The sequence below is a fragment of the Chaetodon trifascialis genome, chromosome 21 (assembly GCF_039877785.1).
Source record: "Chaetodon trifascialis isolate fChaTrf1 chromosome 21, fChaTrf1.hap1, whole genome shotgun sequence".
Classification (NCBI taxonomy): domain Eukaryota; kingdom Metazoa; phylum Chordata; class Actinopteri; order Chaetodontiformes; family Chaetodontidae; genus Chaetodon; species Chaetodon trifascialis.
Window position 1 is genome coordinate 12,593,672 of NC_092076.1, and position 23,699 is coordinate 12,617,370.

At 42.1% G+C, this 23,699-nt stretch overlaps 5 protein-coding genes across 6 annotated transcripts; 2 read left to right on the forward strand and 3 right to left on the reverse strand.

Moving 5' to 3' along the window:
• The first annotated feature begins 331 nt into the window (after positions 1 to 331).
• ube2ib (ubiquitin-conjugating enzyme E2Ib) lies at positions 332 to 6,170 on the forward strand. The gene is made up of 7 exons (XM_070991034.1): positions 332 to 480; positions 2,225 to 2,303; positions 2,458 to 2,541; positions 2,941 to 3,013; positions 4,098 to 4,207; positions 4,496 to 4,575; positions 5,384 to 6,170. Exons 2-7 carry the CDS (start codon positions 2,238 to 2,240, stop codon positions 5,445 to 5,447), a joined length of 477 nt encoding a protein of 158 aa, XP_070847135.1. The 5' UTR covers positions 332 to 480; positions 2,225 to 2,237; the 3' UTR covers positions 5,448 to 6,170.
• A 13-nt stretch (positions 6,171 to 6,183) lies between these two features.
• LOC139349957 (interleukin-21 receptor) lies at positions 6,184 to 9,262 on the reverse strand. The gene is made up of 8 exons (XM_070991033.1): positions 9,103 to 9,262; positions 8,300 to 8,432; positions 7,996 to 8,198; positions 7,722 to 7,879; positions 7,445 to 7,622; positions 7,269 to 7,371; positions 7,102 to 7,180; positions 6,184 to 7,034 (listed from the first exon to the last, which is right to left on the reverse strand). Exons 1-8 carry the CDS (start codon positions 9,215 to 9,217, stop codon positions 6,552 to 6,554), a joined length of 1,452 nt encoding a protein of 483 aa, XP_070847134.1. The 5' UTR covers positions 9,218 to 9,262; the 3' UTR covers positions 6,184 to 6,551.
• Positions 9,263 to 10,828: 1,566 nt separating this feature from the next.
• On the reverse strand, positions 10,829 to 15,465 carry LOC139349655 (tubby protein homolog). Of its 2 annotated transcripts, none has more exons than XM_070990603.1 (12): positions 15,249 to 15,465; positions 14,149 to 14,308; positions 13,801 to 14,031; positions 13,551 to 13,685; positions 13,241 to 13,399; positions 12,996 to 13,156; positions 12,718 to 12,879; positions 12,492 to 12,604; positions 11,901 to 12,015; positions 11,709 to 11,807; positions 11,443 to 11,614; positions 10,829 to 11,309 (listed from the first exon to the last, which is right to left on the reverse strand). In XM_070990603.1, the coding sequence occupies exons 1-12, from the start codon at positions 15,288 to 15,290 to the stop codon at positions 11,176 to 11,178; spliced, it is 1,683 nt and encodes a 560-aa protein (XP_070846704.1). In that variant the 5' UTR covers positions 15,291 to 15,465; the 3' UTR covers positions 10,829 to 11,175. The 2 variants fall into 2 exon arrangements, with proteins under 2 accessions (XP_070846704.1, XP_070846703.1); XM_070990602.1 differs by having other exon boundaries at positions 12,972 to 13,156.
• Positions 15,466 to 17,943: 2,478 nt separating this feature from the next.
• cfap119 (cilia and flagella associated protein 119) lies at positions 17,944 to 20,077 on the forward strand. Its single transcript, XM_070990606.1, has 9 exons — positions 17,944 to 17,989; positions 18,130 to 18,164; positions 18,282 to 18,347; positions 18,445 to 18,608; positions 18,756 to 18,826; positions 18,931 to 19,047; positions 19,175 to 19,253; positions 19,636 to 19,740; positions 19,832 to 20,077. Exons 1-9 carry the CDS (start codon positions 17,972 to 17,974, stop codon positions 19,984 to 19,986), a joined length of 810 nt encoding a protein of 269 aa, XP_070846707.1. The 5' UTR covers positions 17,944 to 17,971; the 3' UTR covers positions 19,987 to 20,077.
• Positions 20,019 to 23,549, reverse strand: phkg2 (phosphorylase kinase, gamma 2 (testis)). Its single transcript, XM_070990605.1, has 11 exons — positions 23,517 to 23,549; positions 23,327 to 23,421; positions 22,928 to 23,039; positions 22,658 to 22,833; positions 22,506 to 22,560; positions 22,339 to 22,404; positions 21,774 to 21,937; positions 21,586 to 21,676; positions 21,325 to 21,478; positions 21,114 to 21,239; positions 20,019 to 21,002 (listed from the first exon to the last, which is right to left on the reverse strand). Exons 3-11 carry the CDS (start codon positions 23,020 to 23,022, stop codon positions 20,757 to 20,759), a joined length of 1,173 nt encoding a protein of 390 aa, XP_070846706.1. The 5' UTR covers positions 23,023 to 23,039; positions 23,327 to 23,421; positions 23,517 to 23,549; the 3' UTR covers positions 20,019 to 20,756.
• Between the last annotated feature and the right edge of the window lie 150 nt (positions 23,550 to 23,699).

Genomic DNA, 23,699 nt, shown 5'->3' on the forward strand with positions numbered 1-23,699 from the left:
CAGATAATAACAAAAATTATAAACATGATGGTCCTTTCGTATATTTTAAAAGTGAGATCGTAGCTTGCTTTATTTTATGAACGAGTAACGTTGGACATCGAAACAGCGCATGAGCGATGAGCAGCAACCGCAAAGTAAAGATCAACAACTTTGCGATCAACAGAAGCTTTGCTACTCGAATGAAGTGGAAACTAATAAACTAATAACCAGTTAAAATCTTTCGGCTGAATCATCGGAAGTTAAAAAGACAGTCAACAACACATAGAGTTCGAAGACAAACGCGCAGCCTAAGCTTCCTAGGGGTATTTAAGCAAAGACGGAAGTGAAGGACAGATTATTGTTTCGCTTTGCTTTTTCTGTGTCTGGCTTGAGACGTAGCGCTGGGTTTTTCAGGAGGGAAACTTTGCAAGGTTTAACGGGATTTGAGCCCGATTAATACATTTCCCTTATTTACCAGAGCAAGTGCAGCCATACTGAAAGGTAGGAGCCTTTCCTTAATTAAGGAACATGTTAATTTTGTCGTGTATTGTGATATTTTACCCGCTTCAGTTTGCGCCATTTTCGCTAGTTTGGTAAAGCACAAATGTGCGCCTTTTAGCTCTGGCGTTCTTTGTCCCTATTCTTTAATGGATTATGATATGGTTTATTCCTGTTGAATAGTTCGCATCCCATCTTGTCAAGCTAGATTAGATATTATTAAGCGCTAAAAGAAAGGTAGTGACCACTTTTCTGTCATCCAAAATTGTGTCCAAATCAAGTGCAATTGCGCATTTTTGTGCTGCATCAGGCCGTGTCAGACGCTAACAGCGCCAGCGCCTGTTAAGATATAGCACGATTCTGGCGCACATGAGTTAGCTTACGAAGCTAACCGGCTAGCTTGCTAATGGAATTGCTTTGGTAGTTTGTGGACGTTTGCGTTGACAGCAAGCTTACAGTAAAGCTCAACGAACATGAAACAAATGAATCGTTAAGGGTTCAGTTTCCCCGGGCCCTTGGATTTAACACCAGGCACATACCGAAAGAGTATGAGACGCATCTTTTATAGACCTCTATCGCACACTGGCTAACGTTTACTTTGCTAGAACCGTTAGCTTGTCAGGCATGTCGGCTCAAACTATACTTTTAAGCACATTATTGTAAGCCTGATGAAAACAGGTTAACATTACGACCTGAGATGTTATAGTTAGAGTAAAACTCCGCTGCTCTAAAGTTAGTAAGCACTGCGTGGGCAGCTACTAGTTATTGGGATTATTTTCTATTTTGTAGCTTTTCCTGGTTGATATTACCTCCAAAGCATCGTTGCTACGAGATCATTAGACATTCCAATGGAGGACCTTAATTAGAGTTTTTAATTAGATTTGGACTGCCGTTGCCATGATGTTTGCTACAATTGCCAAAATTTAAGCTAGTACAAGTGTAAATTTACAATCTTTCATGGTGAGCCATGGATAGGTTAAGTAATGTTTAACCATAATTGTAGCCAAGTGATTTAATGTATTAATATACATTCATCTAGTGAAGAGAGATTTAATTTACTCTTGTATATGAAAATGTATGTAGGAAGTCCTTTGCTGTGCAAATAGGCAACTGTAGCTGATCATTGTATACTGTATTAGAAGTTTTCAACTTTTAATACTGTAATATCACCATGTAGTACTACACAGAAGAGTACGTGTATTCACACTACTACAATCACAGAATCAACCCTTGTGTCTGGCAAGCTCTCATCAGTTCAAATCTGTGACAGCTCAACCAAAGTCATGTTTCTCGTGTCTCTGTAACAACATGAAGCCATGCTCTTTGTCATGTAGTAGCATCATTGCTTAGACCACTTAACACAGTGTAGGAGGTTACATCTTATTGCGTTGAGAGTCAGGGCTGCCATTTAGTTATCAGTTAATCAGATTTTTCTTCTCTATTATAATTATTATTATCTCTAATTTTGTTCACAGTGTGTCTGAAAATAGAGGAAGGAATACCCGTCCTAATGCCCAACATGCCATTTTTAAAACTGTTTGTCGGAGCAATAGTCCAAAAACCATAGATGTTTCATTTAGAGTGATATAAAGTAGACAAAAATAGCTATATCCTCCTTGGCTTTTTTGTTTTATGAATGACATGATTGACTAATCGTTTCAGCTTTAAAGACAGTCCACACTGTCAAGTCAGACCTGATGGTGGGCACGGTTTCATGTAATTGACTTGACATTTTCTCTCTTTACAGGAGTCCGCTAATCATGTCAGGCATAGCATTGAGCCGGCTTGCCCAGGAGCGCAAGGCATGGCGGAAGGACCATCCTTTTGTAAGTACTGTCTTATGAGATGCACCTACTCTGGATTAACTGTCAGAGTCTGTTTGAGCTTTTGCTATACAGCGTTAAGTCCTCTAGTAAACACTGGTCTTTTAACCGTTCGTAAACTTGTCTTAACTGTCTGTTGTCCTATTCAATTTTTCAGGGATTTGTTGCTGTACCAACGAAAAATCCAGATGGAACCATGAATCTCATGAATTGGGAATGTGCTATTCCTGGCAAGAAAGGGGTAATGTTATGCTTCATAGTCTGTTTGCATACAGTACATCTTTTGCTTTTACAGAGCAACCACTGCTAAACAGAACACAGAGAGCTTTATAAGGCAGACATTTCTGTAACGGATGCAAAATATGGTTTTTGAAGAATTTATGTTGTAGATTAAAACCATTGATGTATATCTTGCATGTCCCATGGCACCAGCATACAGTAGGTAGTTTTTCAGGGACTGTAATAGTTGTGAAAGTATGAGAATTTATTTTGACAGCTTTAACAGTGATGAGTGATTAAAACCTGCCTTTTAAAATTGGCATCAAGGTTTTGAGAGTCATTTTTGGCAGAAGCTTGCGTGAATATGACATGACTTTCTGTTAAGAAAGCTGATCTAATGTCTCCTTGTGCGTCTCCTCAGACTCCGTGGGAAGGAGGCCTCTTTAAACTGCGCATGTTGTTCAAGGATGACTATCCTTCTTCACCTCCAAAATGTGAGTTACTGCATCTGACCCATGTTCATTGTAAACACAACTGTTGTTGTGATTACGAGGCATACTGTTGCTATGCTTGTAGAAATCTATCTGCATTATTCAGTCAGTAGGATGGACTCTAACAAATGCTACACAGAAAAACAGCTCGTGGAATATAAAGTCAGGTGCACACCACAGCACATGTCTTCCTTTGAGGGCATTTTGCATTACCAGGCATAAGTTCTATCTTGACACCAGCTGTAACGCTGTAATTGAAATGGTAACCCGTGTTCAAGCGCTCTCACTAAAGCTGAGCACTGTCAGACCTGCTTGACACCTTGGTTTCAATTGTTTGGATAACCCGTGTTGGACCATCACAGCAGTAGCAAACACACATTTTTCTCACATCATCCTTTTGTGTGTAAAAGCTTGTTAATGACTTCTAAACACGGCAAAGGTTGTTGAAGCTGATCTAAAAGCAATGGACCGTCTCTCAACTGCATGCCACTCGGGGCCTTGACATTCATTGTAAGGAATTGTTTTCATTTTAACCCTCTATTGCCATTCATAAGATATAATTTGGATGTTAATTGGTGGCACCAACCAGTGGTCTCACACACACACACACACACACACACACACACACACACACACACACACACACACACACACACATCCATCCTCCATTCTTCACAGCATTGTGCACCATTTGCCAGTAATTATTTTCGGAGATGATGCAGCCATGGTACTAAACCATTTGTGACAATTCAACTGCTTAAACATAACATTTTCCTTGGAGTACAATACTGGCCTATTGTGTGAACTAAATCATTACATTACTGCTGGGGGTCACTTGCAGTGTCGGGCCACTGTGACGTACGGTGTTTGTAATATGCAGCAACAAGGGTGCTGTTGTCTGAATGTCACATTAAAATAACATTAAGTCATTGCTTCCGTGAACAACAGAAGCTGCAACAGAAGTTCCATTAGTGGAACGGTTCAGTTGATGCTGTGAAAAAGCCCAGTGACATTTGGGGACTTTGTTCATCGTGTCCAACATTTGTAATGGATCTGAGACTCAAGTGCCCTTATGTGTGTGTTTCAGGTAAATTTGAGCCTCCACTCTTTCATCCAAATGTGTATCCATCAGGCACAGTATGCCTATCTATTCTAGAGGAGGACAAGGACTGGAGACCAGCCATCACAATAAAGCAGGTTTGGATTGCCGAGCACACCTCATTTACATTTACAGGGCTTCTCCAAAAGCTTTTTTTTTTTTTTCTTTCTTTGGTTTCATTCTGTATTTGTAAATTTGTAAGTGGCCACAGAAACGTTGATGTCATCTTTGTATAGTTTTTGAATTATACAACTTGAAAGAAACAAATAATTTTATTTTGAAATAAGTTAGCGAATGAGTTCATTTTTGTTAATTCTGCTGGGAATTAGGCACACAGATGAATTGCTGATCTTGAAATCCGTCTGGTTGGTTTATTCATCCTACAGATCTTATTAGGTATCCAGGAACTCCTAAATGAACCAAATATCCAGGATCCAGCCCAAGCAGAGGCTTACACAATCTACTGGTGAGTGACATTGGCTACTATCTTTCATCTTTTCAGACATGATGCTGAAATGCTCTATCACTAGAAGTGTTAGAGCATTGATATCTTAGAAACAGTGGCAAAACCTGTTTCAAGGTTGAAGCTGATGAGTTATACTTGCAGTTATACTTGTACTATTATTACCCAAAGCCTTATCACGCACAGTATTGATACAATAGGAATGGAGGAACAAGTGCAATTGCACTAAACGTTGAGGTAGAAACTTTATGCTTGAGGCCCATTCTCCTCCGGCCTTGAAGAAGCTGAAACAAACAGGTATTGATTCGGTTTTGGCCATATTTAAAAATTTTCAACCGGCCACCATCAGCCCAACAACCAGTGATTGCTGAAATATTTGTGTTGTGTGTGCGTGGTGCCCCTTGTAGTTTCAGCTGAGAGATGTGTGCAGATGGCGAGTTTTGCTACATGTGCTTCTTAATCTAATAAAAAAAACCCAAAATGTCAAGAAAGGAAATATTTTGATACCTGTTGTAAGATATTTTGTTGTTTTGAGGTGCCTGTTAGTGAAATGTTCTGAGTGAGTTTAACTTCCCACTGGTAAGCAGTCACACAGTGTGTCTGTCCAGAGCTTTTTAATTTGTGTGCACAAGATAAAAATACAGAGCTTTTAGAGGACTCTGAAAAATACATCTGGCAGAAGAGGATTCCTACCTTTCCTAATTTTGTCACATTGGTCAAAATATCATTTCATTTCTCTTGCATAGTGTTTCTGATTTGAATAGGTGGTCAGAGCACCGTGATAACTGCTATTTTTTTAACCCCTTTCCAGCCAAAACAGAGTAGAATATGAAAAAAGAGTTCGAGCACAAGCCAAAAAATTCTCCCCCTCATAAGGGCGAAGACTCGCTCCGCTGTGGCAGAAGGAATGGGTTTAACAAGAATCACCTCCCCGCTCAGTCTCTCAATGAATGTGCTCCTCTCACATCAGGACTTGCTTAAAGACTTCTATTTAAACTCCACACATTCTGTGCCATCCGTTCTCCTTTGACCTATCAGTTTTCATTCTTAACTGCCAGTTGGCGCATAATGCTGGGAGGGGATGGGTGCTTCAGCACCCGGTCATTTCTTTTTAAACATTAATTGTCTTATGTGGTGCAAGGGACACAGCTCGGTACCAGTTTCATCAACTCCATGCAAGCTGGCTGTCATCACTGTTCAAGGAAGAAAATGTCTTTGTTTTATTTTGCTCTTTCACAGGGTCTATTCCTTTATGTTTTCCCCCTTTATTTTCCATAAATTTAATGTAAAATTAGCTTATTTCATTGTCAGTATTTCAACTGCTGTATAATGAATGGCACTTTTATACTGTTGTATCTCACTAGTGTCTCTAGATGGCTCTGTCTAATTCTCTTTCCCAGGTTTTCTATTCAGCATGCTGTAATATATGATAGAATCTGCTGCCTTGGCTGTCTTTTTGTTATTCAGAGTGTTTGCTATGGAATAAATAAAAGTGGCCATGATGACTGAGGCAGGTAGGCTTACTTCTGTATCAGACTTTAAGGTTATATGGTGCTTTGTTCATGTATGTGTTGGCGTAAATAAAACTTTCTACAAAAGGTTTGCATTTTCTTTATTAAAAGAGTAAAGTATAAACAAAGTTCAAACTAAAAAAAAGCAAACTATTTAGTCATGAAAAATCTGACAAAATGAATTTGAAGTCACCCTCAGATAGATTGCATTAAACTCCTTTAATGCAAGCCAGTGGTTATGCAATTAATATTTTAGATTATCTGCATTATGCATTCTGCTGTGGAATGCTGTGGAAATCAAAGTGGTCCCTAAATAGAAACACAAGAGCCAAAAACCTCTGTACTGTGACACAAAAGTGAGGAATTTAGTGCACTTATCTCTAGCTTGATGCAGTGGGAGAGTTGTTTATGGAGCATTATGTTTCCCCGTGTATATGTGTGTCGCTGAACTTCAAGGGCCAACATTATTTAAAGTTCACAGTCAGTGACCGCTTCCATTATGATCATCCCTGTTGGGCAGGATTTTGTCGACTGGCCCTGGTGGTGCTCAGCTGTGAGCGGACCCATCTGCTGGAAGCTGCTCAGGGTGCAGTACTCGTTGCAGTAAAAGGGAGGGTCCTTCTCCAGAGACGTGTGGCTGCAGAGCCAGCACCCCGAGTCTCCCTCAGCAGGGCTCCCGACCTGTGAGCTGTGGGTCAGACTTTTGAGTGAGCCCTGTGCAGCTGACGGCGGAGCCATGGTGCTCACGGCGTACGGGATGCCCAGGAGAGAGAAATCATCGCAGCCTGGGTCGGCTATGTTTTTGTATGTGCTGCCCTCCATTGACGGGTGGTGAAAGTGGGGCTGGCACTCGGCCTCCTGGATATCTGCACACTTGGTCAGCGTGTCGATGTGGAGTGTTTCCTCTGCCTTCAGCATGTCTGTAGTTTTTTCTTGTGTCACCACCCAGCTCTGCAATCACAATCGTGTTTAGGGACAGTCTCCTGTGATAATTGTCACTATTTTAAATTCAACTTACCTTGAAATCTCCCTGGCAGTCACTGTACAGGGAGTGGAAATAGGGTGCTGGAGTAGGGATGAAGGCACTCTGCCTCCACCTGTAAGTGTGCAGAATATAAAGGTAGCATTTAGGTTTTAGGTGGTGGTTTGGCATTTGCTGAGAGAAAAGCAGGAGTAGGACCTCACTTTTTAACTGGAGCATAGCACAGAAGTAAGACGAGCGGCACCATCACGCACAGGGGGATGAACACCTTGCCCAGTCCAGACACAAATGCCTTCGATGTGACATCTGTGTGGACATACAGGAGGAGAAAGTGGATCAAAGGAATCCATGTTCAGCCGACCATTTGGGGGAAACTTACCAATCACAGCTGCATCTGTCTTCCAGTGGACTTCAGGGGACCAGTCGCTCCAGTGTCCCTTGTAATGAGCCAGATTAGGACTGGACCGCACTCTGGCAGCGTACTCAGTGTCAGGCACAAGTTTTTCATCGTCCACAGAAAAGTGCAAACTGTTGATGTTAATGTCGTGCGATGTCACCTGAAAGAAATAGACAGGATGGAATGAAACTAGAAGCTCAAAAGGAAAGAGCTGAGCTGTACTGAAGCCCATTCATCCTTGTTTATTACCGACTCTTACGTTATGTTTGTCTCCTCTCTTGTAATAATGGAGCTGATACTTCAGGTTGTCCACGAGATCGGTGAACGGACTGTACTCTTCATAAGTACTTTTCCAGGTGAAGTGTTGTTGATTAGAGTTGTGGCTGACCGTGAGGCAGCACGGTGCGTTTGGTTTGACTAATGAGAGGAGACAGGGAAGACACAACACACACCGAAGGCAGGTTTTCAAAGTCTGTCTGAACACATATGAATGGGTTCTGTGTGTTATGAGAACAGACCAGTGTGCTCCTTACTGTTTGCCACAGGATAATATTCTTTATCCAGCACCTCACAGGTTTTAGGCACACCATTTTGGGTGGGACACAGCGAGATTGCAAAGCAGTCTGTATCTGAAAAGGGCTCTGAAGAGTCATCGTCATCAGGCGGCGGATAGGATTTTTTAACAGAACACAAGAAAAACCCATCGGTGTTTGTCAGCATGCACATGAACTTCTTTCTGTACGATGAGAAGAGGAGGAGAGCACTGATGAAACGCACTATCAACACCACATTTAAGGCCATCCGTGATGAACGCGTGCCAGGAAAACAGAGCCTCACAGTTCATATGTTTCAGTGAAAGTGAGCCAGTAGGAGCTGTTGTTGTCGGAGGGCTTCTCTGGTGGTGCGATGCGCAGGGAGCAGTTGATGGTGAACAGGTAATCGTTCACACAGAGGAGATTGTGGTCCACATCTAAGACAAACATTTACAACAAGCTTTAAAAAATACTCACGTCTACATGTAGATTGAAAGCGTTATTGGTCACTGTAATTGTCTCTCCTGTCCTACCCTAACCCTAACCCTTACCCCTAACCCTAACCCTAACCCTGACCCTGACCCTGACTCCTAACCCTAACCCACAAAGAGATTCCTTCTTAAAGCAGATTCAAAGCGAGGTGGAGATGTGGGAGAAAATACACAAGAGCAGCAATATTCCAAATATTGCAAATTAAGAGTGTTTTAAGTATCTAATAAAACTTGAATTTTGGCAAGTGCCTGCTTGATTTGTGTAAGTCAGACCACTGAAGTGTCATATTCGCTTCAGCTGAGCCTCAGAAGACATTTTTACACAGATGTCTGGTTATTCTGTGATCCATCTCTTAAGGTTTATTGTAAAATGAAAAAGCCTTAATTAACACATGGTTATAGGTCTTCTTCACCTTAAAATAAGCCATCAACTCTTCAGCTCTAGCTATTATTATAAAAAACATTGATAAAAGGCTTTCCTCTTTTTAAGTAGAAAACTTTTTCCAACAAGTACAATCCAACCAACACTGATGAGCATTTTTAAATACTGTTTCGGTGGATAGACATGAGTTTTTATCCCTTTTTTAAAAACCAAAAGTACTGGCAGAGACATAACCTGTGTTGGGATATCCGTGCAGACACACAGTGCTGGTAGACGTGAGCAGAAACAGCAGCGTCAGCTTCAGCCCCAGCAGAGACCACCGATCCATCGCACCAGACAGCCCAGACATCACCTCAGTCCCGTGCAGCTTGGTGCTTCCTGTTCTCGTTCAAGTCACGCTGCCCCGAGCGCAGACTGAGAGAGGGAGGATTCAGTGAGTCTTTTCACACTGGTCGCTATCACTCACATCACGGCTGGGAGAGGATGTGCTTTTTTAAGAGAGCAGTTGTAAATAAATTGTGTGAAAGGGGTAAGGCTTGAGGCTCACGTCACACTTCGGCTGGTCTTTTCATGAAATTGTCTTTATTCGCTTTTCCTGTTTAACCTTTCACCCTTCACAGTGAGCTGAGGTGCATGTTCACAAGTTAACAGGTTCATTGGTGATAGTATGGTTGTGTATGAAAGGGGCATCCTGGAAAGGCCGAGTCATTTACAAAGAAGGATGGAGCGAAGTTCACCGCTTTGTGAACACATGATTGAGTGGAGGATATTACATGGGCTCAGGAAGGCTTCATGAAGCTGCTGTTAAACAGTTGGCAAATGATTCCCTTTTTACACAGTGTACAGAGTGCATGCTCTTGGACATTCCCACCCTTGGATATAATATGCAATAGGCTTTTAAACCATTGATATAATAGAATGGTATTTTTGACATATTTTCAACACAGTGGATGGAAGATGAGTTTTTGATTTTAATTAATGCATGGTCCTGAAATATTGTTAACTTTAAAGTCATGCATTAGTTAACCATTACTCAAGCACATGATCTGTACCCTTATTATAAGTATTACAATCATCAGACTGTAAACATTCTAACTTACAGGCAGTGTGTCTGTGTCTCACTGTGTTTGGTGGTACATAGAGCGGTGCATGAAGTAATCTGTAACAGATCAAGAGGAAGTCATCGTCAGCAAGACTGTGTGCCAGCTCAGTTTCGTTCAACTGAAGTGGCACGCACGCTGTTTGTCTTGTCTGATTAGGATGTGACCTGATTTATACTAAAACCAGAATATTAATTTGTGCTGCAGTGGGGCGACGCGAGTCAGCTTCATCGCTTTTGAAGTGTGCAGCAGCAAGTATGAGCGAAGCTTCAAATATAAGATGGCAATGCACACTTGAACAGGGAGCACGTAAACAGCATGTTAGCGCACAGGTAGTCGTGTCCATGCGATGACAGAGGTTTCAGTGTTTTTTTTTTTTTTTGGTTATCAAAAATATCTGTGCACTTCTGATCAACACACTTTACCACAGAGTACATCAGAGGACTATTTTTATTTGTGGAGACCTCGTAGACTTTCTGTCCCCTCATGTGAAGCAGTGCGAACGTGCTCGAGATCAGCAATAAAACTTCATATCGTGCAACAGCAGGAACTTTTTGCATTCCTGTGACATCTGATACGAGTGTTTTTCTCACTTTTTTAGTACTTTGATAAAAATGTTTCCTTCTATGTGATAAAGGCTCTCATGACGATAGCAAGCAGCTAGAGATACGACCTCTGGGGGGGAAGCAGCATGTAATCTGACTGCTGAAGATGTGAGGGGATGATTGCAGAAACATAAAGTGTCAGGTTGAGTTTTTTGGAAAAATCCACTGAGATTAAGATAAGAAGCGAAGATGCTAAACTGCGTGCAGCAGTGGCATCTTTCTGTTTTGAAATAAAAAACCATTCGCAGACATGCACACATTGTATCTTCATCATTTAATGTTTCACCGGTAGTGTTTACACAGTTGCCTTCAATATTTTAATTGCATGAGTTCTTTACACATCTGGCAAATAGAAAAGAGAGACAGCTGATTTAGCTTGTACTAACTTTGATTCCACTTCAATATAAAATCAGTGGTAAAATAATACTGGACCTATAAAACAAGTCTAAGTCTGTGGCGTTTTCCCCCCATATTTGGTGTATAGAATGCACCAGGTTACAAAACATGAAAAAATGACCCTGTGGCAAATTTCTGGGTGTTATTTTAGCTTAAACTGTAAGTGTCAGAGATCTAATTAAGAACCTGAGGCACACCAGCATGGGTCACTCACAGGCCAGTTTGCCATCAAAGGAGGACAGGGTGATGGCAAAGGCTTGCAGGGCACACATGGGGAAACTGTAATCCATGGAGAAGACGTCCTCCGCCACACGGCCAAACTGCATCACTATGTAATCCTCTGCAAAAGACATCAGCGGGGGGGAGGGGGGCAGAGAGGAAGAGAAGAGAGGTGATAGATGAGGGTGACCTTCTAAATAAAACTGAACTGTTTTTGTGATGTTCAGTGATAGAAGAAGAGAGACACATCTTACCGTTGTCAGGGTGGATGATCTGGAAGTTCTTGACGGAGGCCTGGGTGACGCGTCCATGGAAGTTAAGCACGTACGACTGGGTCTGCTCGTTCCAGCTCGGGGATTTGTTCACCAGCGTCACCAGTTTGTCTGTGTTGCTGTTCGCGTGGCGCACCAGGAGAGTCTCGAGCTCCTATCATGAGGCAGAAATGTCACTTCCTCTGACATATTCCACACTTAACTGACATTACAAGTTTTAGAAAGTGAGGATTATTGTTTAAATTTACGTTTTTGGGACGAATGGACACTCTTTCGTCGTTCTCCAGCATGCCAGGGATGATCACTGTCATTTTCCTGGGACCCTTGAATCCCAGCACATTGGTCTCCTGGAACATGAAAGCCAGTTGTATGACAGGTTTTTATCTCCTGATGTGCTGTGTTCACTGGGTGCTGAGTGTACAGAGTAAGTTCACACTCACATAGCAAATTGCTGCCAGCTCTTGCCGCACTGACTCACACTCCTTGATGAAAGGCTTTTTCTCTGGGTTTTCACCTCCATCATAGACGGTGAACTTTGTACCCAGAACATTGGACCTGAAACGAGCGAGTTAGGGACGCGATTTGAAATCTTCTGCGGGAGATGAAAATGTCAGGTTTGTCCGAATTACAAATGTAAGTTAAACCTGTGAATCCAGTGTTTTGATTTAAAATAGAGATCCAGAAAGCAATTGAATTATTTTAATTACAGCAACACTTTCTTTCATAGAGCCCTTTTCACAGCAGACATCTTTACTTGCCATGACAGGAGACACACAGGTGGGATAACATTAACAATAGCTCTGTTCCACGTGGGCACACCAGCCTTACCGCTGAGCCAGCGCACTCAAAACCAGAGCCCTGAGACTGGGACAACTCAATGGAATGCAGCTTTTACTAACATCCAGGCTGCAGAGGCACTTGTTTGTTGTGATGACAATGCATTTTGATTATTATCTAAGGAATCTTGAAAGTAAATAATGTAAATAAAATAATAGTTAATTGGCTTTGGTACAAATAAACCAGGCTCATACCTTAGTTTTCCTATGTAGCAGTTTGTGTCTCTGGACAGATTTGTGGGGTCAGTGGAGATGAGATAGTTGGACGTTTTGCACTTCTTCCGCTTTCTGCCCGCCATTAGAAACACCTTTGTGATGGCACAATGAAAAAACAACAGACAGTGAGGAGAACGTGGATAGAAACTCAAGAAAACAGAATCACATTATTAAGACTGGATCCATATGTTGCAGAAGCACCAACCCTCTTGCCATCCTCCTTCTCCATGTGGAGGTAGTATGTCGGGTAAATGCCCTTCTCCACGCCTCTCCTGTCCCTGGTGACCCTGCACTGGATCGTCACGTCTCTGGGGGCCGGGCGCAGAGCAAACTTCTCCAGATCCTCCACCGACATTGGAGACGTCGACTGAAAGGAGACAGAGCGACAGCGGTTTCACCACCGGTCATTTCTTCCATGCTGTCTGTGACGAATCAAGATAAGTCTGCTTTTGACAATACACCAAACAGCTCGTGATGTCCCACTCTGTCATTCGAGTCACTGCCTGAGGATGAACCCTCCCTGTAGTTGGAGTTAAGGGAAGCCAGGCTCGGCGTGGTTTTCTCTGCTTTGTTTGTCTTTTTCTCCTTCTTCTCCTTTCCCTGGAGGTCCTCGTCTTTGCTCTCGTCGCTGATTTGGCACCTGGCTGTGGAGATGACACGCGCGACATTATGCTTTGCAACAACTTTCCAGTATTGTTCATCACAACACCGACCAGACTATCGCTCACATGTGTCGAGCTGTTTTTTCCTCTTAGGTGACTGAGGCACGGGCTTCTTGGACCCGTCTTCCTCTTCATCGTCACTTTCATCACGTTTGTTCTTCTTTGGACTTGCCTCCTCCACCACTGGCTCTGCCTCCTGGGTCGAAACCTCTGGTAAGTGCTTCTCTGCAAAAGAGGAGACACTCATATGTAGTAAAGTTGTTAAATATAGAATTATATGCTCAAACTGAAATGCTGGATTAATATTAAATCTTAACGGTGAGTCAGTGAAAATGTTTTTTCGACTGATGGGTGATAAACTGATTACTGATGTTACTTTTACGCTCTTGTTTGGTTGTCTTGTTCGCTTTCTGAGGCTCCTCAGATTCTTTCACTTTGTCTTTCTTCTTAGTTTTTTTCTCCTTTTTCTCTTTGTCTTTTTCCTTCTCCGTCTCGTCATTCTGTTCCATCTCTGAAAAAGCAGTCATTTATTAAAGCAAAGCCTCGATTAGCGTGCATGAGAACACAGAACATCCACACTGACACGTTCACGTTAGAATAAAATACTCTGCTTCGCATATTCTCACGTTTGCTTTTGTCTTTTTTCACATCTTTCTTCTTTGTCTTTTTTTCTTCCACATGAAGGTCGTTCTCCACCTCCTCCTTCGCCTCGGGCTCTTTGTCAATCTCCAAGTTCATTTTCTTGGGAGTAGCAGGCTTCTCTGAAGACATCTCATCTAACGTCATGCTCGCTGTCATGTCATATTCGCCCAGTGTGATCTCATCCAATGGGTTGTCATGGGCATGTTCAACTTGATCTCCACGAAAAACACACAAAAATAACTTGTGTTTAATAATATTTAAGAATTTGAACATAACTCCACCATACATTTTCTATAAAAAATAGTCTTCAGCTCAGTTATTCTAGTACTAACCACTCAGGGAAGTGCTGCTCAGGGATTGGCTGATCAACAGCGGCGTCTCATCAGAGCGTGCAGCTTTGTGCTTCCTGTTCTTTTGGCGAGCATCCCGATTGGCTACCACCATTTGGGAATCAGCCCTCTTCTTTTGCTGCTTTTTCATCAAAAGGATTCGCTGCAGGACAGTTGAGCATTAGGCCGTGAAATTCAAACTGTTCGCTTACATCGACGCACAAAGTTCATACAGCTACACAGAAAAAATGGTGTGTCTTATCTCTTAATAGTCATTTAACTATAACAAAAACTGGTGGAAAAACTGTTCTTAATGTACATTGTCTTACTGTCAGTGTGTGATCTTTCCGCTTTCAGTGCTTATATCACATTCGGTCATTTCATCACATTCGCAGGTATTTTTGCTTTTTAAATGCACCTAATGCCAACTAAACTCAATCGACCATAAGATACACCATGGGTATTATGAGCCATTGTTATATTCTATGATTTAACAAAGAAAGGAACCAGATAATTGAGATATTATATCTGTAATACAATTTATATCGGCTGTAGTATTTTATTAAATTCTAGATAGTAATTGTCCATTGTGGATTGAATTGTGTTTACTACTTGTACAACTATTAGTACTCATTTAGGATTTGTACTATCAGGTTCCCACAGCTGTTATTAATAGTAGTGCTTCTGCTCTGATCATGCTGGGTTAAAATATTTCTGTATTACTTCACTGGCAATAGCTCACATCCTGTAAAGTGTAAACACCTCTGTGCCACAGTTGAGCTGTGGCTTCAAACAGCAGGTGGTTCTCACAGGTAGCCATGACCTCATGAGACTCAGGAAAGCTTTATTTCTTTGCGAAGCTCTGCCTCACTTTTAAGCACTTGTTGGCCAATTCAACAACGAATAGGCCCCCATCCATCCACTGTCAGCACAGGCTGTGATCACTATCCTACATATGCTTTGATAAACGAACAGGGCCAAAATTTACTCGACTTGAAAGTGACATCTCATTTCAAGTTATCTGAGGTGCATTTCAATCAAAACACGGCAAAACATATTTATGCGTAAACTACGTCAAACGCTATCAATCCTCGTATCTTTACCTGGTTGTCCAGCTTCTGTTGTCGTATATCGGGGTCCTCCATGTCTGAGAAGAAGACTCTGCTAATTACAAAGTAATCAGTAGATGATTAAGGATACTTATTAAACAACAGGTGAAATCCAGCATCAAGGTTCAGTATGAGATGGGTAGTTTCCAAAATAAAAGCGCAATTAAATATGGGAGCGGGTGTTTGAGAGTGCCACCCTGCTCCATCTGACAGTCTGTCCACCTGCATGCAGCAGAAGGCAAAGTGGATTAAAGGGGGATAATGTTCTTAAACTGCGCTGCACAGCTCAGTCAGTATGGACAAGCAGTCTCGGGGGCAAGGCGAGCTGCCCGTGGCTGCTTTATGGAGATGCTAAGGCCTAATGCTGGCGCTGAAACGTGAGACAGGGGAGAGGAAGGTGATGCCCCGCTCCTGTCAATCCATTTACTTCAACTCAGCAGTCTGCATCACTTACCCAGGCGTGAACCGGCAAACACGGAAGTCGCAGCAGTCACCGCAAATTGCCCCAAAGCTTCAGAGTGAGACCCAACCTGCCTCACAGGGCTGCGCCGACACACAACGGCGCACTTAAAGATGCGCAAAAACGGCCCAGAAACCGCAAAGGAAAGCGGATGTTGGCTGCTGGCGGGACGCACGCTCAGGCAGGTTTATCCCGCTGCCATGGATACAGCCGCCATGCAGCAACGATGGAGGAGAGCCGTGGCGTTCAAATGAACCGGCAACTGTGTCCTCAATGAAAATGACAGTTCACATCTTCAATATGTTTTTATCCATGGCAGAGAGCTTGTCTTTCTTTACATTTGCACTGTTTTCATACCGTTTTAGTGCGCTCATGCAAGTTTGCAAGTCGGATTTTATGTTTTGTTGTTTCAGTATTGAGAGTTTTGTGACGCACTATAAGTTCACTTTACTTACAGTACTTTTTGTCCTTTGGGTAGGCCGAATACCCACAGTTAAGTAAAGCACGGTTGTAGTTAATACTTAATGTAGTCCAGGCTGCTAATAGTAGTGATTTTGTTGCCTACTTACAGTTACTGTCAATGGCCCGGTCATTGTAATACTGACGTGTAATGGGAAATAGCAGTGAAAGTATAACTTGCTAGTTGATTTAAAGGGACACTTTCGACTCACAAATAAAACAAAATAAAAAATTAACGTCTATGAGTAAAGATGACTTGCCGTAAATAATCAGTATTCCACATGATTTTTTCCCTTTGCACGATATTTTATTTAATCAGGGTTTATATATGTATATAATTACAGGTATTTTTTTGTTTGCTATTATTTATTTTTTTACTATATTTATATTTTATTGTTTCACTCTCAAATAAACTTTTTACGGGTATACTATTACTTTATTAGGGTGTCATTGTGTTGTACATCAGCGGTCCCCAACCACCACCTACCAGAAGACGCACAGAGAGACTACAACAACAACAACAACAACAGGAACAACAACAACAACAACAACTACTACTACTACTACTACTACTACTACTACTACTACTACTAATAATAATAATAATAATAATAATAATAATAATAATAATAACAACATCAACAACCCGGGTCGGATCAGTACCCGGGATCCAACCCGGGACACACACACACACTAATTATAATAATAATAATAATAATAATAATAATAATAATAATAATAATAACAGCTGGTCGAGTCAGCCTGAATTAAAAGCATGAAATTTTTTTCAGCATCGGACGCGGTACCTACCCGGGTCCGACCCGGAAATTTTCCAGGACTTTGCCGGGACGACCCGGAACTGTGCCGGACTTACCCGTGTCGGACCCGGGACCAGACCCGTGTCCGACCCGGGACACACTACTACTACTACTACTACTACTACTGCTACTACTACTACTACTACTACTACTACTAATAATAATAATAATAATAATAATAATAATAATAATAGCCACCCGGGCCGGGATCAGTCCCGGGATCTGACCCAGGACACACTGATAATGATAACAGTTGCAGGAAGTCAGTGCAGTAAATAGTGCGTTAGAGCAGAGGTCCCCAACCACCGGGGCCATTTGGTACCGCTCGCCTCGATCACGTGATACAGTAGTATAAAAGTAAGCCCACAAACTAGCAAAAATGAGTAAAAAACAAACGTCTCCGGAGAGCTTCCTCGGAAAGGGGAAAATGCCAAATGAAGAGACAGAAGAAGAAGAGCCTCCAACTTCCAATAAAAAGAAAGCTGCATATAAGAGACAATATCAGCAGTCCTGCTTAAAATATGGGTTTATCGCTTCAGGTGATTCTCACGCATCAAGCCCGCTCTCCAGGCTCGCAAATGAGGCAATGAAGCATTCTCGTTGAAGAGAAACAAGCGCAGGGCTCCCACTAATTACAACAACTACATTCAGGGTAAGCGGTCCGTGGCGAAAAAGAAGGGTGGGGATTGCTGTTGTACAAGGCTCTGTGCCCCGCTCTAAACCGGAAAAGGGGGGAAAAAAGGGTATAACGTTGCTAGGATACAGCGAGGGAGCCAAACAGGAAATGATGGAGCTTCATTGAAGCCTGTTTTAATCAAGGTAAGGTTTCGACACACGCTCTCATGGCAAACATCAACTGATAACTTTCAGGTTTTTTTAAAAAAAACTACATAATCAGTATTTGATAGGGAGTGGAGTGTTTTCATGACGCACTCTTGTTTTTCAGTTTGCTCAATATACAATTCGGCTACAGAAAAAAAATGGATACGAAAGTAAAGGTGTGCAAGTTTCGATTGATTCACAACATATGTTTGGTTCACTTCACTGTCTGCTCGATTGATTTCTTTTGGTTTTTAATCATACAACTATTTTCTGCTGCTTTAAAATGTTTTACATTTAATATTGTTTTATTCTGCAGCTACCACAGCCTCTGAAAGCTAAAGTGATGCTATGGTGAGAGCTGTGTTTATAATCCAGATTATGTTCAGTTTGATTGCATGTTGCTTAATTTACCCCTTGCATGACTAACCATCATGTCTGAACCTGAATCCATCCCCTGGGCGTTTTCAGGACAGATGTGAGTTACCATGACATGGAGGAGATCGACAGACTGCAGTCCATTCCTGACCTGGAGAGGTTTCTGCCTGTTTATGACCAGAAACACATCTGTCTACTTACACGCAATCAGTCACACACTGACATAGGTCTGTGCCGCTCTTCTCCTCTGTGACAGCGCTTTATGCAGTGTGTTTGCACTTGACCTCCCTGAACCAAAAAGAGGAGTTCTGCTGGAGCTCTATGTGCAGACTGTGCTTTTCAGCAGAGAGCGCAGCTTCAGAAAGGAGCAAACCTCTGCTCTCCTGTCCATTATCAAGTCCATCCATGAGGCAAACATAGGTAAGTAAAGTCACATTATTATTGGCATTATTAGTGATATTATCAGTATCATTGCCATTGGACAAATATTGCAGATTCATTTGTTCAGATAATGCTTTTAAATGTTCCTTATTTATGTGGGATGTGTTTTAAACTCCTTTCTTGCAGAAACTCCACTCAACAACATCGAACAGTGTTTCAAATACTGCAAGGAGCTACTTCTCTGTCACTCAGTTCGGGTCTGTAAAACAACAACAAACAACAACAAGTCTCTTTTACTCATTTTAACACCCATACATTTTCACTGATGACATGTTTGTCCGTGTCTGTTTGCCCACTGCAGCGACCTCCCTTTAGTATCAACCTCTTCAGCTCTGATGAGGTGACCTGTATCTTAAATTACATCCACAACAGTTATGTGAGACACTACAAACTCTACAAATATATTTTTACTCCACAGGTAAGAATGAGTTATGCTGCACAAATGGTTTCAAGCAAGTTCTGCTGTCATTCATTTTTATTATGCCTGACTTCAGTCCTGTGAAAATGCATCTGGAGAGAAAAATTAAGCATTATTTTTTTCACAGGTAAAACTTGATTTGTCTTTGACTTACTCTGGGATTCCAGACCAGGATGAACCTACTATGGAGGATTCTTATGCCCCAGGTAATATTACAGGGTATCAGCAGTTTTCTAGGTAGCATGAAGAACGTTTAAGATTTTTAAAACTTTTGTTGTGCTTCCTAGGGCTGAATAAGATCAGAAATGTAAGAAACAGTCTGATCAATAAAGCATTTCACGTGGAAGAGTGAGAAAAAGCAAAGATGTTTAATGTTAAAATACACTAAGCCTTTCATTTCATGATGAAAAAAATGTGACATCCTTGTAATGTAAGTGCCTCAAATTGAAGAACCCACGAACATAAAAACAACTTCAACCTTCTTGCACTTAATATGTTCAATTCTAAATGGAGAACAAACTATTCTGGATATTTTAAAGGACCTTGGACCAGATTTATTCATACTTTCAAGTACTTTTCTTACACCAGATGTTGAAAATGTAATGGAAAAAGAAGTGGAGGCAGTGCCAAAGACCGGCAGCTCCCCTCAAACACAGGAAGCCTCCATCGCAGGGCCAGAGGGATCCACACTCAGTAAGATCACAAATCATAAAAGGACCATGCAGAAATGAGTCAAATGCACCCTGAATGGTGTATTGTACCTGCTTAATTTCCTCACTTTCAGGTTCCAAATCTGAACTGAAGGCACTGATCGAGAGAGAGATCAGAGAGCAGATGACGCACGTGTCTGAACAACTCGATCAGCGAATGAGAGACATGGCGGATCAGGACAGCGGAGCACTAGAATCTCCACCGCTCAGCCGCAAGGCCAAAAAATAATGGATTCCAAATAAGCACTCGCACAGAAAAAGTCAATTAAAACTGCAACATTAGTTTTATTATCAATAAAACCTTTTTTCTTCATATACAGTACAATGTATACCTGCATTTGTACAATTACTGTACATTTCTCAGGCAGGCACTTTCAGGAAAAGTGCCACGTATTAAACTGAAGAGTGAACTGAGAGGGGAATGGTGCTGGTTAGTTTCAATAGGGAATACAGTCACAGATGTCTTCACAGTTATTGTACGTGAGTTTCCTACTGAGGAATGTCTGCATGCATGATAGCTACAAGACTCTCTACCAAAATCCCTCTGCTACTGAGTCTTTACATGCATAATTATCTATGAAATAATTAATCGCAGTGCTTTGACGTTCACTTCAGCCATGAGTTGCTTAGAAACGCATTGTCTCCTGTCACCGATGATCAACAAGTAAAATCCCAAACGTACATAATGTACTGATCTGCGATGTGATTTATCAAACAATTGTGCAATGTGTCCTGTACTGCGAAGTGGCACTGCAAACACGATGACCTGGCAAAACCAGTTTGAGACAGCCACAGACAAAGGGCAGATAAGGAACATTAAGTCGTGCATGCTTATCTTTAACTTACAGAACCACGGTGCGCATTAAGGCATACAAACATCCCAGTCCCTGAATTCTCCATTCTCTTAAAATGAAACACAAAGAGACGCTGACGTGACGACACACACAAATGTTTAAATACAAAAAAAAAATCACCGTGGTTCGGAATGAGGTTGATCTTTTATGTTTCAAAGTCCTCCAGGTCCAGCAGCATGATCTTAGCGGTGTTCTGAAAGAGGGCGGCTCGGTTCTGCTGCTCGCCTTTCTTCACCCAGTGCCCGTAGATGCGGAAGGCGCAGCCGTCGATGAGTTTGCGGACACCTCGAAGGGAGTAGGGATCTCTGGCCAGCACCTCCCGAGTCAGCGGCCGGGCCCTGCGGTAACGGCTGTACATCCTGATACAGGCCAGCACAGTGACGATCAACACCTGAGGGCGCAGGACAGGACAGCAGACCAGAGTCGAGGTTTTTATCAAGGCTTAAAATTTTAAATCAACTGCAGTAACAGGAAACAAAAACCAAAATAAAATGTGACTCACCCTAAATGTCTTTCTGGGACTGAAGAGCCGCACGTCCTCCTTCTGGTACAGCCTGAAGAAGGGATGTGCTAAGGCTTGCTCAGCAGTGAGACGGACAGCTGGGTCCACCACCAGCAGCCTGGATATCTGAGGAGCACAACCATCGTCAAAGGCTTTATGGTACTTTACTCCATAGCAAGGCAGAACTGAACGCTGAAACAATCCGTCTTACCAGGTCTTTCACAGTGTCAGACCTGTCATCCCACTCCGGGGAGCTGAACTGATAGCGACCCTCCATGATCATCCTCAGCATCAGCATCTGTTTGCGATGCCAGAACGGCGGCGAGCCGGCCAGTAAAGTGAAAAGGATCACTCCACACGCCCAGCTTTCAAATATCAAAACAGCCGAGAATTAGAACAAAACTCAGGACGTCAGCCAACATCATGCAATGTAAATGTACGCTGATATAAATGTTAACAAAAGGAGCCTTACAGATCGACCTCTTTGCCGTAGCCTGTGTGCGTTTCATCCATCGAACATTTCAGTATCTCAGGGGCCAAATAACCAGGAGTCCCACAAAGCTCTGATTAGAACAAAAGAGAAAACAGATCATTTTTAACCTCTGTCTATATATATATAACACTTTCAGTTCATCATCTGTTTCCTTTTATACTCAGTACCTCTAAGTTTCTCTCCAGGCTGTAGCTGCACTGAGAAACCAAAGTCAGACAGTTTGATGTGTCCCTGATCATCCAGGAGGATATTCTCAGGTTTTAAGTCCCGGTGGACGATGTTGAGGGAGTGGAGGTACTGCACGGCCTCCAGCAGAGCTCGCATCATGCTCCTTGTAGAGCAATGAGTTTTATAAAATGCAGTCATTAGTTCATTTAGCTTCAAACCACGTGAGTTAAGTAATCCATCACAGCAGACACCACAGTGCCTTTGACCTTTGTCAAAGTTTAGTTTTTTGACATTTCTGATTGTTTTGAAAAGTTTTCTGGGGTGGTGCATTCATGTACCTGATGTAATCTCTACACTTTCCATGCAGAGATGTTCAGCAGATAACTATGAAGCCAACATTTGTCTGTGTCGTGCTTGTTCAAAGACGGGAAAGTAACTTCAGCTTATATATTATTGCACCATAAAACCAGAGTATAATTTGGAAAAGGTCCTGCAGAAATGTAAACGATATACAATTTGGCATATGAGTGGTGACTAACCAAGGGTGTTGATGCTGGAGCTCACCTGGTTTCCTTCTCACTCAAAGTAACTTTTTCTGTGAGGTAGTCAAACAGCTCTCCTCGCCTCATGCTGTCAATGAAAACAAGAGATCAATACCATCCTACAATTTCATTAACATTCACATTTTAAGGAGGAATTATAGCATTGGAGATATTTGTTGTGACACTCACAGGTCAAACACCAAAAATATGAAGGTTGTGGACTCATAGGAATCAATGAGAGTAACTAGAGGGAAAAAACAACACAGTTTCAACACTTGTGAATCTCCAAGAGCAGAAACTGAAAGTGTCTTGTGGTCCAAAAGAGGAGAAGTCCAACGCACTGATTGAGGAGTGTCCCTTCACCATGTTGAGGACTTGGATCTCCTTCAGTGTGGAGGTTTTCACCTCCTCCAGCTGCTGGGCGGTCATCTTCTCCGCTGTGATCTCAATAATCTTCACTGCCAGCTCCTGAGCCGTGTGTCTGTGTACACACCTGCGCACCACACTGCTCACCCCCCTGGGAAACCATTGATACGGAGTAAAGATTTTTTTTTCTCCATCATCCCAACACACGACTGAGATTACATTTCAGGTTATCATACTGGACCCACCTGCCAATCACCTCCTTGGGGTCATATTTCTGGTAGAACTCCTTGGCCCCCACCCAGTCTGGTAATTCATCTCCAACAACTATGTCTTTGGTCATGGTGATAGCACATGAATCTATCACAAAAACAAACTGTCAGCCGTATGTCTCACTTTGTAATGGTGCTGATTGATTTGTAACAGGAACTACTGAGCTGCCTCCAAGCAAGGAAGCGTTTTGTATTGCTTCAGATTCATTAAAGTGAGCAGACATTCTCGGGACTTGCTTGCTACATACAAGTCTCTCTCCTCTATACTGTTATTTAGAAATATGCCCTTGATCCATCATGACAGTTAGCTAGCTGCGTCCTCGGTTTGGCCTTGCTGCAGCAGCAGGTTCAGTGACCGTACAGGAAGCTACTCACCATGTATGCAATCAAACGACAAGAGGGAGACGGCGAATGAGGAATCACTATAATAAAGCCATCTCAGAGACGAGGAATGTATCTGAAAGCCATAACTGTGCGCGATTAAGCAGAGACAATATCAAAGTTATTTACAGAAAATGTTAATATCCGTTGACTAGCATCTGAGCACTGTTTACATTCTACTCACATTCCTCGAAACTGCCTGTAGCCTCTTGTTACAGAGTGTGATACTACTGCCCCCGTGAGGTCGGAGTGAAAACTGCAGCGTGACTGATTTAAAAAAAAAACATTTTAGTTTTTAGTTATTTTCGAAGCATTACACAAACGGCAAATTGACTACACTTTAAAACAAGTTACCCCAATAATTTTG